Here is a 16027-nt window from a genome sequence, read left to right on the forward strand (position 1 = left end):
CAGGTCTGTTTAGTTGGAGAGTGAAAAACATTAACATAATACAGCAGCTGCACTGAGAGCAGCAGGAGACTCACAGAGCTCGGACCGATCCAGAAGTTCTCCTGTTGGACAAACTTGACACTTTCATAAATGCCTTTGTTCCTCAGCACCTGCAGGGGGCGACAGAGCAGCTCAATTATTTAGCGCCACACATGATTAAGGAATATGAGAAAAACCATGAGAACGTTCAAAGACTTTAAAAGAAAATTTAGGGGCAGAAGACATAAAACGGGCATTAATTCTTGCACATCGTTGAACTGCACACTCGGTATTTGTTTAGGCTTTTGTGAGAACAACCTTTAAAGTTTAGAGTTTCACTCACCAGTTCAGTTTTGGAGTTTTGCGAAAAACCAATGGGGGCAAAACCGTATGTGCAGCAGGCCAGCAGTGTGATAACTATATGAACAAACGTAATCCAGTAGGTAAAGTAGGGCCTGAAACAACCCAACAGAGACAAATCACTGTAAAGTCACTGAAACACACAAAGCCCACAATAAACAATACAGTTTGTACACATTTAGTCAGGTTATTTATCACATTTCAGAGGAAAAATAGATTTAATTGATACAATCTGTCATGTAAAAAGACAAAAAAAGGCTAATTTTATTTGTTATGTTTGTCTCTGAGCTAAAGACTATTGATTTACCATAAAGTAATGTTAAATCAATAGTTCAGACCTTTTGAAGTGTTATTCCGTGGATAGGAATTTGCTGTAAATAACCGTGTCAAGTGAAAGTGACGGTGATGTGAAAGCTTTTAAAGCATTTAGATGAAACGCTGTAAAATGCTGCCCCTGAGTCATTTTGACCCAATGGCAGCAGGAGGGTAAGGTGTGTATTTAACCCAGCAGTCTGTGTGTGTAACTAGCTGTTGGTTATCCTGACCTGTGGCTGTGGAAGTTGTTCAGCTGCTTCTGGACGTTGCTGCTGAGGCTGCGGCGATAGTTCCGGTTCAGCCATTTCCCAACAACTCCCATACCGTACTGACGCCTTTGTTTGTCAAACGCGAAGTGCTTTACTTGGGAGGCGATGCGACGGCCACGACGAGGGTGACTCTTTTCAGGCACCTTGGTGGGTGTCTTGGGGGTCCGAGACACGTCCTTACTGGGAAGACAAGAAGAGCCCAGTTGGGTAGGCAGAGACAAAGTAAATCATGGAAAATTAAAAAAGAAGATGGCAAAGAGTCAGTTACCAAGTGAACCTTTGTTTTAATCCAGATAAAGGCTAAGATTTTGTGACTGATAGCTTGCACATCTATTCTGCAGCGTCAAATATCTAAATATCCTGATACAGACACTGAACTAAAGAAGCAGTGAAGTGATGTTTACTCACAGGCTGGGGAACTTTTGATCGGGCTGCTCACACGGAGCAAAGGAGGCAGACAAGGGAGGAGATTCGAAAACATCATCGGCCATAGAGTACATCTCATCGTGGGCGTCACCCTGTACAGAAAAGGTGGTGGGATCACAGAGGGGGCACAGAAAATAAAAAAGGAAGGGCAGTTTGTGGGTAATTATGAGGAAGGAGAACACATTTTGTTTCTGTTGCAACAGGCGTTTATGGACAGGGAGAGTGATATACTAAATAAAGAAAGGTTTGGCTGTTGGAAGAGAAAGATGGAAAGCTTAGAGCTGAAACATGGAAGGAAATGATGAAAAAAGTTTTAAAAAATAAAAAGATTAGTGCTGAATGGGAGCAAAAGAAAGAAGTGGACAATATTTCAGACAAGAAACGTGAACTGATGACGGCTGCTGACCTTGCTGAAGAACAACGACACAGATGCTCCAGCAGAGTCCACCGTGTCCTCGTCCATCCAGCTGGGCCTCACGAAGCTCCTCCTGGGGAAACTGCGAGCCGTCTGGGAGCCCGCCAAGCCACTACGACCCTGGACAACAGCACCCCCCCACCACCACCAAACAAGGGATTTGACACATGCAGTAGAGTTTATTGTGCAAATGCTGAATTTTTATTTTTATTTTTCTGCACATTTTTTGCAATCCAACTACTTCTGCAGATTTTGTGCCATTTTAATCATCCACATTTCAAAACGTTCAGCTCATTCAGGAGATGGGTATTTTCTCCATAGAAATCCATTGAGATCTCTTCATTTCCTTCAAAAACCTCATTCTCTGAAATCTACTTGAGCAAACTTGCTCAATTTTTGTCTTCGTACACTCTTTTTTTTTTAGCTTGTCTTGTTAATTTTAGCCTTTAGCTACAGTTTTGCTCATTTTAGCTGATTTGAGATTCTGTTCTGCTTGCTTTTACTGTAACAATTCAGTCAAAGTGCAATTCATTCTTTAAAAAAATTGAAGCAAAGACCTTCACACTGCATTTTTACAAAAAAAAAAACCCTTCGTCTGGTTTTTCATCATATTAGTTCAGATATAAAGCAGCTTTTGTTGTGTGAGGGGGATTTTCCTAAACTAAATGAAGTTCTGTCATGTCTGGGTGGCATCTAGTTATAGGTTGCAGTAAAAAACAAAAACAAATAAGAACCACTCTAGTTCAACTTTCTACATCAGTGTTTTGGTGCCCAGCTCACCCTCAGCAGGTTGGACGCAGCCCTGATGCTCATGCGTGCCACAGACTCCCTCTTCCGTCGGGGGAAGCGGGTGTACCCGGAGGGCTGGCTGGTGAAGGAGCTGAGTGACGTGACCCCTGGTGTGGCAGGAAAACCCTGAGCGGTGTGCGGAGTCCTGGGGGAGCGACTGTCCATCTCATCCGGGCAACGGAAAGCTCGTCCCCGGGCCAGGGGGTCCACAATCTATGGATAAAACGGAGTGGGGGTCAACCCGGCAGAAGCATTTTTATACCATTAAACAAACACAAACCTGACAGCAAGCAGTGCTCTAGGAAAGAAGGAAAAGTCAAAAAACAGATTCCTATAGGCTTTGTTGAGCGTTGACACTGAAAGGAATTTGCTCCACGGCTGATGGCAAGATGTACCTTAAGCTGAGCAAAACCTTATGTGTTAGTGTGGACTCTGAGGCCCGTAGTGATAACTGAACTCTACCTTAGGAAACCTGTGTGCGCCTGGGGAGTCCAGGCTCTGGTCAAAGCTGGAGGCGGTCTCGGGCTCTCTGTATTGGGCCTTGAGCTTGCCGTAGCGCTGGCTGCAGTGGCGCAGGCTCTTCCTGTGCCATAGCTGCTGCTTCGTCTCACAGTCTTCGCCAACTCCAAACCACTCTGCTGCATTCCTACAGGTTCAGAGAGAAGACGGACCAAATTAACACCAAACGTACTAATGGAACGCACATGTGCTTCTGTCTTGTAACATAACCCGAATCTTAAACTTGTATCTACTTATGAGCAACTCATTAGTGGAGTCTCCTAAATTATGACATAAATTCGGCCCAAATGCTGCTTCCACAGCTTGAGCATTAATAGCATTTTTTACTAGTTGCTCTATTATTTGATGCATTTTGCTTACTGAAATACAGGGAATAATTGCACATTATCACAAAGCATTAAATGTTCTATAAATGTTTTTTGTTTGTAAAAAAAAACAAAAATATGAAATTTCAGCTATTTTGAAACGTATTTCTCTATTAAAAAAAAAGTTAGAAATGATTAACATCTTACCTGTTGTAGATGGGGTTTGTGCAGCCTCAGTGTGGAGAAACACTTTCCGTCCGCCAAAAAAACTGACAAGCTAATGGCTAGTCCACACGCAGCTAAATGTAGCAGTTTTAAAACAGATCTGCTAAACTTTATTATTTAAATGCCTTTTTTTTTTTAAATTATAAACCTTCACATTGCTGTCAGCTTTGCATGCCATGGTGTTTACGTCAGAAATATTAAAAAATTCATGCCAGAAATAAGCCCGAGCGGCACTGGAAGTGCTACAGCTAGCTGACACTGTCATAATGTGTTAAAGTTGCACTGAATTCCATGTAAACTGAGGGCAGTGAAAAGGTTTACAGAACAGCGCTCACATGAACCACTGAAATGTTTGACACCGTTGTTTGAAGATGGCACCAACCCACCTTAGTTTTGGCGACATTCAGACTAGCCATTAGCTCATCAGCCCTGCTGAACTTAAATGTATGTTTCTCCAAACTGAGACTGTTTAAAAGGTTATCTACAACAGGTAAGATATTAATGAGCTATAACTAATTACAACGTTTTAGACAAAAACCCTCTTAAAAACAGACAAAGTATCCCTTTAAGCTCTCTGACAGCTTAAGGATGAGTTGCAGTTCCTCAAAATGACAGACGTAGCTTTAATCAGCCACATATTAGGCAACACCAGGAAGAGAAACCAGCAGCAGCAGAGGCTTACTTGCGAATGCTCTGTGAAAGTGACGTTTGTCTACCAAACTTCTCCCTTCTGGTTCTGCCAGTAGTCCCTCCATCTCCGGCTCCGTTCAGGCTCTCTGAAGTGGAACCGGTTGCCTGGCCACTTGCAGTCTTTTTCAGAGACGGTCGGAGAGGCTGAGCGGGAGAAACGAGAAGTGAAGACGCAGCAATCAGCCAGCAGCCTGAACTGCTGCCCTCAGGCAGGCGTTACAGGTCAATCAGAGCATGAAACACCAAATTCATGAACACTTTTCCTACTGAAGAGTGCAGATATTTTCATGTTTTAACAAGATGGTATCACCACTGCTTACAAGACAGTGGTGAGAGCAGCTGTGTTGGATGGTTTGGAGACAGTGGGACAGACAAAAAGACAGGAGACAGAACTGGAAGTGGCAGAGGTGAAGATGTTGAGGTTGTCCTTGGGAGGGACAAGGATGAATAGGATCAGGAATGAGGTCATCAGAGGTACAGCACAGGTTGAACGACTGGGAGATAAAGTTAGAGAGACCAGACTGAGATGGTTTGGACATGTGCAGAGGAGGGACAGTGGGTGTATTGGTAGAAGGATGCTAGAGACGCAGCTGCCAGGAAAAAGACAAAGAGGAGACATATGGATGCAGTTAGAGAGGACATGGAGGGAGTTGGAGTGAGGACAGAGGACACAGAAGACAGAGTTAGATGGAGGAGGATGACTCACTGTGGTGACCCCTGAAAAGGGAACAGCCGAAAGAAAAAGGAAGATTTTCATGTTTCAACACATTTTAATGCAACAAAATTGTGACATTTATGTATTCTTAAGTACCATATTTTTACTTCTTATTTACACTTTACCTACTGATTCTGAGACGTTAATGCCCCAGTAAGTATATGACTAGTCATAATAATTGACGTCATCCATTTCGTAAATTTGTCAACATCAAAAGTTTTAGCTGACACACAGTTTTTATAAACTTATCTTTCAATTTCTTAAACCTTTTAACAGTTTTCACCTTTGCTGCATACTGTATGTCAGTCGAGTTCCAATCGGCTCCGAGCTACAGCTACATTTTCAAACCATCATGCAGCTTTGATTGTGATTAACAAGTTTTCAAAGGTTGGTTTTATTTTCTGTGTTTACAGCAGCAACAGAAGAACGAAGAGACAGACATCCGACAGGAAAAACAAAACCTATTTTTTTAAACTATATGAAGTTAGACAAGTTTTCTGCCTGCTACACTTTTTTAGTAAATAAAATATTTGAGGAAACCTTTAGACCAAAGTCTGGGGCCATGTTAGATAACACTGTGCCGGTGTTGTGTCAACTTTTGCTCCCCCACTGAGATCTGATTCCCCAGCAGCTTTGTTCCGTTTGCCTCTAATTCTCTGTGTTTTAAGCAACAATATTTGAACTAAAATACTAAAAAGGAAAAGATCTTGATTTCTCCTTGGTCCCTTTTTGCCCCATTGTTGCAGAAGAAACCCATCCTTGCTGGAAATCACCTGTATTTAGGAGGGGAAACATCTTCTCACAACACCTGTGTGGTAATGCGCTGCTTCACTGCAGTTAACTACTGCATGTTTTAAACACATTTACTGCAAATGCACAGATAATATTCCCAGCTAAATTTAAAAAAATCAATTAAAACCAGATTAATTTGTATATACTACATAAAATAACATTGGAGCCAACTCTGTCTGTTGGTAAAATATCTCATGAACCACTGAATGGATTTTAATGAAACTTTAGGAAAAAAAGGATTGGATGAACATCTACAACTGATTAACTTTCAGGGCCAATCAAATTCAAGATGACTGCTGCAGCCAACTGACCTCATAAACCCAAAAATGGCTATACCTCAGTGAAATTACAGGTACAGTTCTAAAAATTGGCGCGGTAGTAGCTGAAAGTCATTCACAACGCATGCTCTAAGTACTAAACACTGTGCAAGCTCTTTGCTTAAACTGTCGAGAGAAGGTGTCACCGGTAATAAGCTACAACCCATGCATGAGTTCACACTACATTTGCACATTTATTGCACCGCTTTAGGAAGTAGTTTAACTGCAGCCTGCTCCACTGAACTCATTACAGAGCACTTAGGGCAGCTGAGAGCCGCAACTTGGGTTCCGAACTCGGGGCCGACAAAAGGAAAATGTTCGGTCTTGTGTTCATTAACTGCTGGACAGCTTCACACGATGCTTCTTTTCCTGAAGGACATCGCGAATTCAGAGTCAGACAAGTACAGCACAACTGCGTTAATGAGTGCTTCCTATGTCGCTGCAGAACGAAGCGCAACCATGAAACTAACCCAAGAATACAAAGGTACGAAACACATTTGGAAAGTGAAGTGAACTTTATACATCATCTTTTTTTTTAAACATATATTTATTGATTTTAACAAGAGAACAAGAAACATATATTTACCCACTTACAGATCCTTAAATTATAAAGGTAGCAAGCCGAAAACACGAAAAGATATACACACAGGGGAGAATAAATAAATTAATTAATTAAATAAATTTGCAGCAGACCCACAATAAAGCAACCAGCATACACATCAGTTTATTTTACCATATGACCTTATAACATATCCTTTTTCCACCCATCAAGTTGGATATCATTTTGGCCCAGCCATGGGTAAAAGACTGACCAGATTTCCCAAAATTTATCAAGCTTGTTCTTAGAAAAGTAGCTGATTTTCTCAAGTGCAAAGTAAAATGTCATTTGTGTAATCCATTGTAAAATTCCACATAATGCTTCTTTCTTCCATGAGGATGCAATACAGTGTTTAGCTACCAAAAAGGAGACATTAAGTAAGGATCTTAAGTTGTTTGGGATAACAAAGATTTCAAGATAAATATTCAAGATGCACATTTTAGGATTTAAAGGAACCTTTTTCCTAATCATCTGACTAATCACATTCACTACACCCTTCCAAAAAGCTAACACTAGAGGACATGCCCACAAACAATAAAATAAGGAACCTTTTAGGGAAGTACATTTAATGCAAGTGTCAGGAATATTAGAGTTAAAGTGATGCAACTTAACTGGAGTGATGGATTGCCTAGTCAGCCATTTGTATTGTAGTAATTTGGAATTTGTGTTGGTAGATTGTGTATGGATTGTTATACATCATTTTGTTTCCATGGAATCAAACCAGCGACTTTCTCTGTTACAGTTTTAGCGTAGCCAGTCTCACAGCTGCTGTTTATAGGAAGCATTTTGTCACAAACTTAATTTTCTCTAAGAGGGATTCACCATTGTTTCGAGACAAAAGCATAAAAATAGTGTGTATGTGTAAACATTTTCTGACACTTTGGACCAACAACTACATTTTGAAATACATACTACTAAACAGCTTTTGTGCCTTTTTATTCTGTTGGAAAATTTAGCAAAAAAATAAAAAATTTATCAGTTTTTCCAGGCAAGTATATAGATTTAATTTTTGTCATTTGAGCTCCTGCCAAAATATCAATAATGCAGAATTTAGACTTTATCCAGATGCTTTTCGACTGAACTCTGGAGACAAATCAAGTCACAACGAGAAACCAAGTGTCCTGCAGGACTCCACAGGGACACGCCGGACTTAAATAAACCTTCAGCTTCACAGCATGAATTGTGGAGAACTTCACATGCGCTGAGAGTCTGTCTCACAAGACCAAGGAGTCAAAGAAGACGAATCATTCGGTCTACCTGTTTGTCGCCATCAGTGGACATCATGTCCTCCGGTGGGGGAATGGCTATGACGAGGCTGGGGGGTTTCTTGCTCTTTAGACGACTATCTGTTTGGGATCCATTTGGAGGCGGCTCCTCTCCTTCCTGTGAGTCCATCCTGTCAAAGTGCTGCAGATGGAAAAGAAATGATACAGGATTTATTTTTTATAGTACATCTAGCTGACATTTCTCAGCTCGTTTTTCCCCATGTGGGCTTTTAACAAGTGTACTGTAAATTTATACACAGTTAAACACACTTTAAACTGATGGCAGCATAAAAAAAATACAGGAGATAATGCAAACTGGACAAGGTATTAGCACACTGATATGTAGATTCACCATTTTCTTTTTCAGTACGAGATTATAAAAGTAATAAAAACTCAGAGCCTAAAGACTGTTTAAATAAATTTGATTTGGATATTATGTTGCCTGGTTTGTTTTTTAATATATTTGTAGGTACTCAATATATATATTTTTTAAATCATAAATGAAATTTAAAAAAATATAACAACACACATTAGACAGTTTTAGCAGATTTTAAAACGCATATTTTACAAACAACTGACAGCATAGCAAAGAGTATCAGCTAAACTCTAAAAAACAAAACAAAGTATGTACCATATCAAGGAATATGTGATCCGTGATTGTACATTTATTGGAGAGTATTGACACATTTTCTCTTTTATAAGGTTTTACATCTCAGGACCTAAATAAATAAATCACCTGATGCTTCCTGGGTCCGTAAGTTTGGTAAGAACAATGATTGATAATACTGAACTCATTATTTGTTCTTTCAGCTAAAAAAACAAAACAAAAGTCCAAATCTTTCCAGTAGAGGGCATCCCATAAAGTTACATTACATTTGTGTCATTTATCAGATTCTTATCCAGTAATACCTGCAAGTGAGGAACACATTCAAGCTTTTGTACAGGAAGTGACATGACAACCTACAGTATTTATGTAAATGACAGTACAGGTTGAGCAAATACCTCGTCTCAGACTGTGCTGCTCAGAAAAAGAAAAAAAAAATTGCAAAACTCCAGCTTTATCTGACTCGACAGGCCTCAGTTAGCAGGTTAAATGTTACTTTAAAAAACTCTAAACAAGTGTGGTATGTTAGAAAGGGTTGCCCTGAAAGTGCCTCTTTTCCACTTTTCTAATACAAAAAGAGTTGTTGATCTGAGAAGGAAGTTGTTCTGCCAGAGGACGGGCAGGGTGGAGAAGATTTTTGTTAGCGCTGCTGTCTCAGCATCCTTCTGTCACACATCCACAAACTTGTCTCTGTTCCCTTTTCCTGGCAGCTCTTCATTCACCATCCTTTGGTCAATATGTCCACTGTCCCTCTTCTGTCCCTCACATGTCCAAACCGTCTCAGCATCACCTCTAAGTTTGACTCCAAACCGAACATCACAGCAGGTCTCGCTACAATCTCGTAAACCTTGCTTTCACTCTTGCAGCTCTCTTTCTGTCACAAACCACACCTGACACTCGTCTCCACCCACTCTACCCTGCCTCTGTGCTTCATCTCCTTGGTGTACTGCCAATTGTTCGATGACCCCACCTTCAGTACCTCTATCCTTGCACCTCCACTGTTCCACCCGTCTCCCTCTCATTCACACGTGTTCAGTCTTGTCTACACTGACTTTAATATCTCCACCCCTCCATGCTCTCTTCCACCTGCTCCCTACTCCCACTGCAGAGATGAAGATGTTCAGATTTTTACTGTGAGGGACCAAAATGGACAGGATAAAAAAAAAAAAAAAAGAGAGAGAACAAGAGACAGCTCAGGTTGAGCAGTTTAGAGACAAAGCTAAAAAAGGTAAGGCTGATTATTTGTGTTTTGATACTTATTACATGATATAAATTGATTTAATCTGAACATTATTTATAATTTTAGTCAATTTCACATGATTTACCTTGCCATTAAAATGTAAAGATGTAAAATTCTTCATTTAAAATATTTTTTTTAGTGCCGGTTCCCAACAAAGTCATTTCAAGACATTGCATATATTAGTAATCAAGTCCAACAGGTTTGTATGACATCAGATGTAATCCAATTCAGTTCAGATTAGTCAGATTTACACTCAAATCCAAATATGCACACTGAATTCAATCCAATTATAATGCAATACAGCGACACCAGCATTAGGTACCAGCTTCCCACAATCCTGCATGGAAAAGTATGAATGGATGGATGGATATAATACAGTTCAGTGATATCAGATTCAGTAGCCTATATTGCAATTAGTAAAAAGTTGTATAATTACATCTTATTTAAACATATAATGTGCCATCGGATAAACTAACTCCAAAAGGTATTATTCAGGGAAAAATAAAAAAAAACTGTAGCTCTTAGTGTACTCAAGGCTTTCAATAAAGAAAGCTGTTTAACTGGGGGGCTGTGACACCAGATGACAGAAATCAATAATGTTCATTGTTCATCATGCATGGTCAGTAATCAATACCCGTTTACTACTTTTACTTTTTAAACAGTGCTAAATTCACTCTAACTGGGCAGTAATGATGTAACAGTGAAGCTTCTTCATGCATTATAATGTAAAGATTCTCAGCATACTGTATGTCCAAGGTAATCAGCTTACAACTAGAAAAATAATCTAATTTCCTCCAGGATAACTCCTGTCAAAACCACTGAGTCTTACCATTAGTGTTTATTAAAGGCAGGTCATATGTACAGAACTGTGTCACATGTGCACATACTGTCCCCACTGAAAGACAAACATCGGTAGAGTCCATGTAAGTCAGCTTAATGTAATGAAGCTCATTTCCCTGTCCACCAACAAACTCACTTCTTCCAGACAGCAGCCAATCCAATGCAGCGGTGGAGGGAACAGAAAGTCTATTCCTGGAGCTCAGACTGCATCACAGCATTGCAGAGTATTTTCAGAAAAACAACAAACCAAGGCGGACAAGAACCCCTGAAATCACGAGCCTCGGCCAAAACATCCATTATAGTCCTGAAAGCCTTCAGTGTTGTCCTGGAGTTGCGGTTTCTACATAAAAAAATCAATGCGGGCCAGGGTGCCTGCGACAGGAACGGCAGCAGAGCCGAAATCTGACACCGGGTCAGTTAATAGCCTGGCTTCCACTACAGAGCTGAGGAATGGTTAGACGAGGGCCTACCATATTGTCCCTGACACTTACTATGGCCCCAGAAATTCTGTTTTTAACCACAGATACTCTCCAGGAGCAGAGTGCGTTTTATATCTGCAAAGACCATTTTCAATTAGACGTGTTGAATAATTTAATGTTGGGAAGATTACTTGGTACGAGTCCTCTGAGGGCAGAGACGACTGTAAATCCAGTCTGTGGTTCAGAGCAGCAGCATATAGAGGCTGAACACCCCCCACCCCCACCCTCACTTAGATAATGAAATAGCAAGGGATTTGCCTAATGGACAGAGTGCTCAAGTGGCAGAAAGACTGCTGCTGACCACAGTCCATCAATTTAAACACTCCAGAGGCTGTTGTTAGACTCCACACGGGGAGACCTATGGGATGTATACCGTAGACTGCATTTTCTAATGATTCGTTGGCAGCAAAACATAAAGAAAGTAAACAACAAACTAATTTACCAGGCTACAAATTCAAAGCATAGCATTGATTTCGAGTTGAAACGGCAGCTTACGCTGACATTTTCTGAATGTCTTTAATTAACCTGAAAAGCTGCAGCTGTTAAATCGAACTTCAACTCGGACTTGTTGCCAAGGGTGAAGTCATATCTCCCTGTACAAGAACTGGAGAAAGTTACTCATATTTTTAGCACTTCCTGTCCACACTACTGTAATTTCCTGTATGTTGGTTTAGAGAAATCATCCCTGGATAGAACTACAAAGGGTCCAGAAATCCAGCAGCTCGTCTTCTGACTGGTACAAAGAAGCAAGAACACATAACCCCCGTCTCTGTTTTGGGATTGATTTTAAAATGTTCCCGTTAACTTTTAATGTTTTAAATAGTGTTGCCTCGTCATATTTAAACAGCTACACACCAGGAGGAACGCTCCAGTCAACCAGCAGTTTCTCTTGGACCTGTACCAAGGTCCAGATCAAAATATAAAGATGATCAGGCGTTTTGCAGTGGCTGCCACAAACCTATGGCACAATCTACCCTCAGACTGCAGCAACTTTAAATCCCTGCTTAAAACCAGCCGTTTCAATTTGGCTTTTGATTTAAATGGTGCATATTCACATGGAAGCTGTGCTTTTAATGAAAAGTGATGGTAATCATGAGGTCTTAGAAGAATCATGATTTTAGTAGAGTTACAGTTCAGAAAGCATGTTGTGAAACACAACCAGAATAAATGAGCCGCGTTCTACAGTCTCAGATTCTGTTGTCTTGACAACAGAAACAGAAAAAGTAAGCAAAAGGTCCAAGTCAGCCCCGTATAAAAAGGCTGAAAAAAAAAGCTACTAAATTTAGGTTTCACTGAAGCACAAAAGGTTAAATAAAAACACAGATCCACACCTAATCACTAATTGCAGGTTTTCAAATCTGTCTTTAACGTTCCACATTTTTTTAAGGTCTCAGCATTACAGGATCATTATGCACGTCCAGGCCTGTGGAGACGTAGTCAAAAATGTCTCACTAAAAGATTCCTTTTATCCTCATACCAATCTTAAGGATTTAAAACAAACTATCTGCTATTACAAAACCTTCATCTGATATTTCTTTTCTCATAAAGCCTATAGTTGTAAACTAGACATTAAAAGGTCCTGGAAAATCAATGCGGAGTGTATTGGACAGTTTGTCTCATGAGTGACTCTACAGTAAAAGGAAAACATTTGTTCAAGCAATCCCTCAAGTTGGTTTTATTAATAACATAGCGAATAAGAGTAATTACTTTAGACTCCATTCTGCACAAGATGTCTCCTTTTCTCTTGCATTTTTGTCTTTTAAGAAACAAACATGCAAGGATTTTTATTAATAAAAGTATATTTATGAAGTTAAGACACACCCCTCCAAACTTAACAGTGAAAATCAAAGAAGTAGGCTAAATGTTATTTATTATGCTCACAAAAGTTTAGACATTTTGTCTCCAGATTCCTCTTTTAGTCTATGCTTTATCAAAATAAAATTTAAACAGGACCTGTGCTTTCCGACAACATTAAACAGACTGATACGGTTCCTGCTGGTTAAAGAAAAAAAAACAACTTTGCTTTTATTACCAGAACAATAAAGTTTAGCATGTGCACAGAAACTTCTAAAATTTATAAGAGCTCAGTATTGTCACTGTAATAATAAGCATGATGAGTTTCTGACTGTATAGCTTCAAAAAACAACAAACAGTTCATTCTGTGTAAATAAATAAATAAATAAAAAATCAGGTGTAGGTATATGGCAGAAATATTCAGTTCCTTCATAAACAAGTCAAATTAGTTTATTCATATAGACATTTATAAAGCAACATTTTTGAACTAAAGTGCTGTACAGAGAGTCAATAAAAATATTTTATTCTTCATTGTTGCTGTTTATCAAGTGATTTTTTTTTCAGCTTGAGGTAAAAATTAAGTTCTCTTTATAAAAACATGAATGACTGCAGTGTGATGTTTCAATGTGTCATTCATTTTTTTTTAAACTTCATGCTGTCAGCTGTCACAACCCTAACATTTTTTGTTTTAATATCTTACCCGTCACTATAATTCCAAAAGCAATAAATTCATTCTCGGTTTTCTTTGTCTTGGATTTCAGTGGTTGATCAGGGGTACCTCCTCTTGTTGACGTTTTTTTTGTTTTGGACATTCACATGCTGCCGCTGCACACAGAGTTCACGCCCTTTCAAACGGTGCATCAGACGGTGAATACGGTGGATGCCTGGCTAATATTTGCCCACCGCGGCCGTTATCTCTCAGTTTGTCCCTGATTAAAGGAAACGCCTCGCCCAACTGATAAACACTTCCTACATTAAAAAAATAAACTTTTATATCTTTGCTTCTTATCACTTCTATCTGAGCTGACGGACCAGTAAAGAGTGGACCCACTCTTGTGCTGCACAGTCTGTCTAATCGCCATGGAAACACTGTTTAAGTAACACAAAAAATAAATGCAAGATGCAACATTCATTGTCTAAAGATTAGTTCTGTCTGCAACTTTTAATAACAAAATACTACTAATAATAAGTGGTTATGCGCCACCCTTGTAAACCCAACCAGCCCCCAAAAGTTTAAAGAATCAAAAGAAAAGTTAGTGTAAAAATAATTAAAGTGAGCAACAGTCCAAACCAACAGGGTTAGGGTTATTCCCCAGTGCTCCTTCAGATTCAAAGGAATCAAAGAGTCAGTGTATTTGAAGAGTGCATGTTTCAGCCTGCTCCTGGTCCTCCTCTACTCCACTGATCTCAAATATTCACCCAAACGCCACCGTGCATTTTTAATATTCAGCCCGTCTGCATGGACATGTGTTAAATCACTCCTCTGTGGGAGGTGATGTCAGAGTGTGTAACTACAGTTCAGTCTTACCCCAGGAAGGGGTCGGACCACAAAAAATGTGTCAGTGTGTTGGGGATAATAAAGCCATTATTATTCCTGAAAATCAGAAAACACCCTTTTTTTGTTCATCCAACTGAACAGTCTGACTGCTGAAGCACTCAGAACAACCTGACCCAATCCCAATCATAAATGTCTTTCCATCTTACTAAATGGACATAAAATGAGATTTTCCTGTTTGACCACTGATATTTGACTGTAAATTGCCATGGTCAGTCATTTTATCCATCTTTATCAAACTGTTACATGGAGGACAAAAGCATGAGATTCCAATTTTTCTAAAAATATTTCTAAAAGCAATAAAAGTCAAATAAAAATCAAGACAACAATGCCTTTTCTTCGAGCAACGAATGCCTTCCACTCCGCTGTGTATTTTTGGCAATCTTCACACATCTAAACCAAGGGAATAGAATCAACACTATCCGCCTTCACAGCAGCAAACAACACACTCCTGCTGCTTACTGTGTGGAGTACAAAAAAAAAAAGGTTTGCGAACTGGGTTGTTGTGGCTGCCAAGTTCAACCCTTTGTGTACTTACTATTTTAAGTATCGACTTGGCCATGCAACCATCAGTAGTTGAGCTGGTTTCACACTTGCTTCCCAGGTGAAAGCAGCAGAACTGATAGCTGCAGGGTTACAACTGTCCTGTGCTGCTCAGTGAATATGTATGAAACTGAAAACTGCTGTAAACAGGAGATTAAGGAAATCTGAGTGGTCTGCCGCCTGAATCAGGAAGGCTGCATTATAGTATTAGTAGGCAGACTGTAATGAATATTTATCATCAACAATCAGACGCAATGAGAAAACGTTTTGGCCACCATTTAACTACAGTGCAAAAGTATTCACCCCCCTGGACATTCTGTGTTTTGTTGTTTTCCAACCTGAAATTTGAACAGTTTTGGAAGTCAGTATCTTTTAATTTAAACATGAGCACCATTTTGAAGATGCTTTGTCTAACTCTTCAACCTACTAAAGTCTATACTTTATATGTCACCACCTCCTGCAGCAGTTTCAGCAACAAGTCTCTTCAGGGCCTTCTCCAGGATCTTGGTCCATCTTGTCTCTGGAGTTTTTGTCCGTTCTTCAGGACCAAACTGCTGCTTGTCTTGGTCCTGTAGACAGATCCTCCCATCTCTGCAGAAGAGCTGCAGCTCCTTCAGGGTTATCTTTGGCCTCTTTGTTGCATCTCTGATTAACGTCTGAGTTTTTATGTGGCTTTTGAAGGTAACAGCCTAGGCTTCAAAGGGGATGAACACATGCAAACACCATCTTTCAGTTTTAGTTTTTAAAGTTTCTTTAAAATGAGCCCCCCCTCCCCAAATTAACTCCATCAATCTGGAGTATTTTGAGTAGGTCCATTACCTCTAATCAAACTGAAAATTAATTTCAATTCAAGATTGTGAGGGAACAAAACAGGAAAAGTACCAATGGGGTGAATAGTTTTGCCACCCACTATAAAATCCCATATAGTTCAGGCCCTAAGCTTTGTCATCTATT

The 16027-nt window shown here is 39.7% G+C and overlaps 1 protein-coding gene across 1 annotated transcript in view; it reads right to left on the reverse strand.

Moving 5' to 3' along the window:
- The window catches only part of LOC108248786 (inactive rhomboid protein 2), a 39615-nt gene that overhangs the window by 12179 nt on the left and 11409 nt on the right, over positions 1–16027 (reverse strand). Inside the window, exons 2-10 of the mRNA XM_017437765.3 lie at positions 8011–8160; positions 4324–4475; positions 3055–3238; positions 2584–2805; positions 1795–1923; positions 1371–1480; positions 924–1142; positions 362–473; positions 75–149 (exon numbers count right to left, since the gene is read on the reverse strand). Coding sequence (XP_017293254.1) covers positions 75–149; positions 362–473; positions 924–1142; positions 1371–1480; positions 1795–1923; positions 2584–2805; positions 3055–3238; positions 4324–4475; positions 8011–8148 — 1341 coding nt within the window. The 5' untranslated portion in view covers positions 8149–8160. The remainder of the gene's footprint in view (positions 1–74; positions 150–361; positions 474–923; positions 1143–1370; positions 1481–1794; positions 1924–2583; positions 2806–3054; positions 3239–4323; positions 4476–8010; positions 8161–16027) is intronic.

The sequence above is a fragment of the Kryptolebias marmoratus genome, linkage group LG3, assembly GCF_001649575.2.
Source record: "Kryptolebias marmoratus isolate JLee-2015 linkage group LG3, ASM164957v2, whole genome shotgun sequence".
Lineage (NCBI taxonomy): Eukaryota > Metazoa > Chordata > Actinopteri > Cyprinodontiformes > Rivulidae > Kryptolebias > Kryptolebias marmoratus.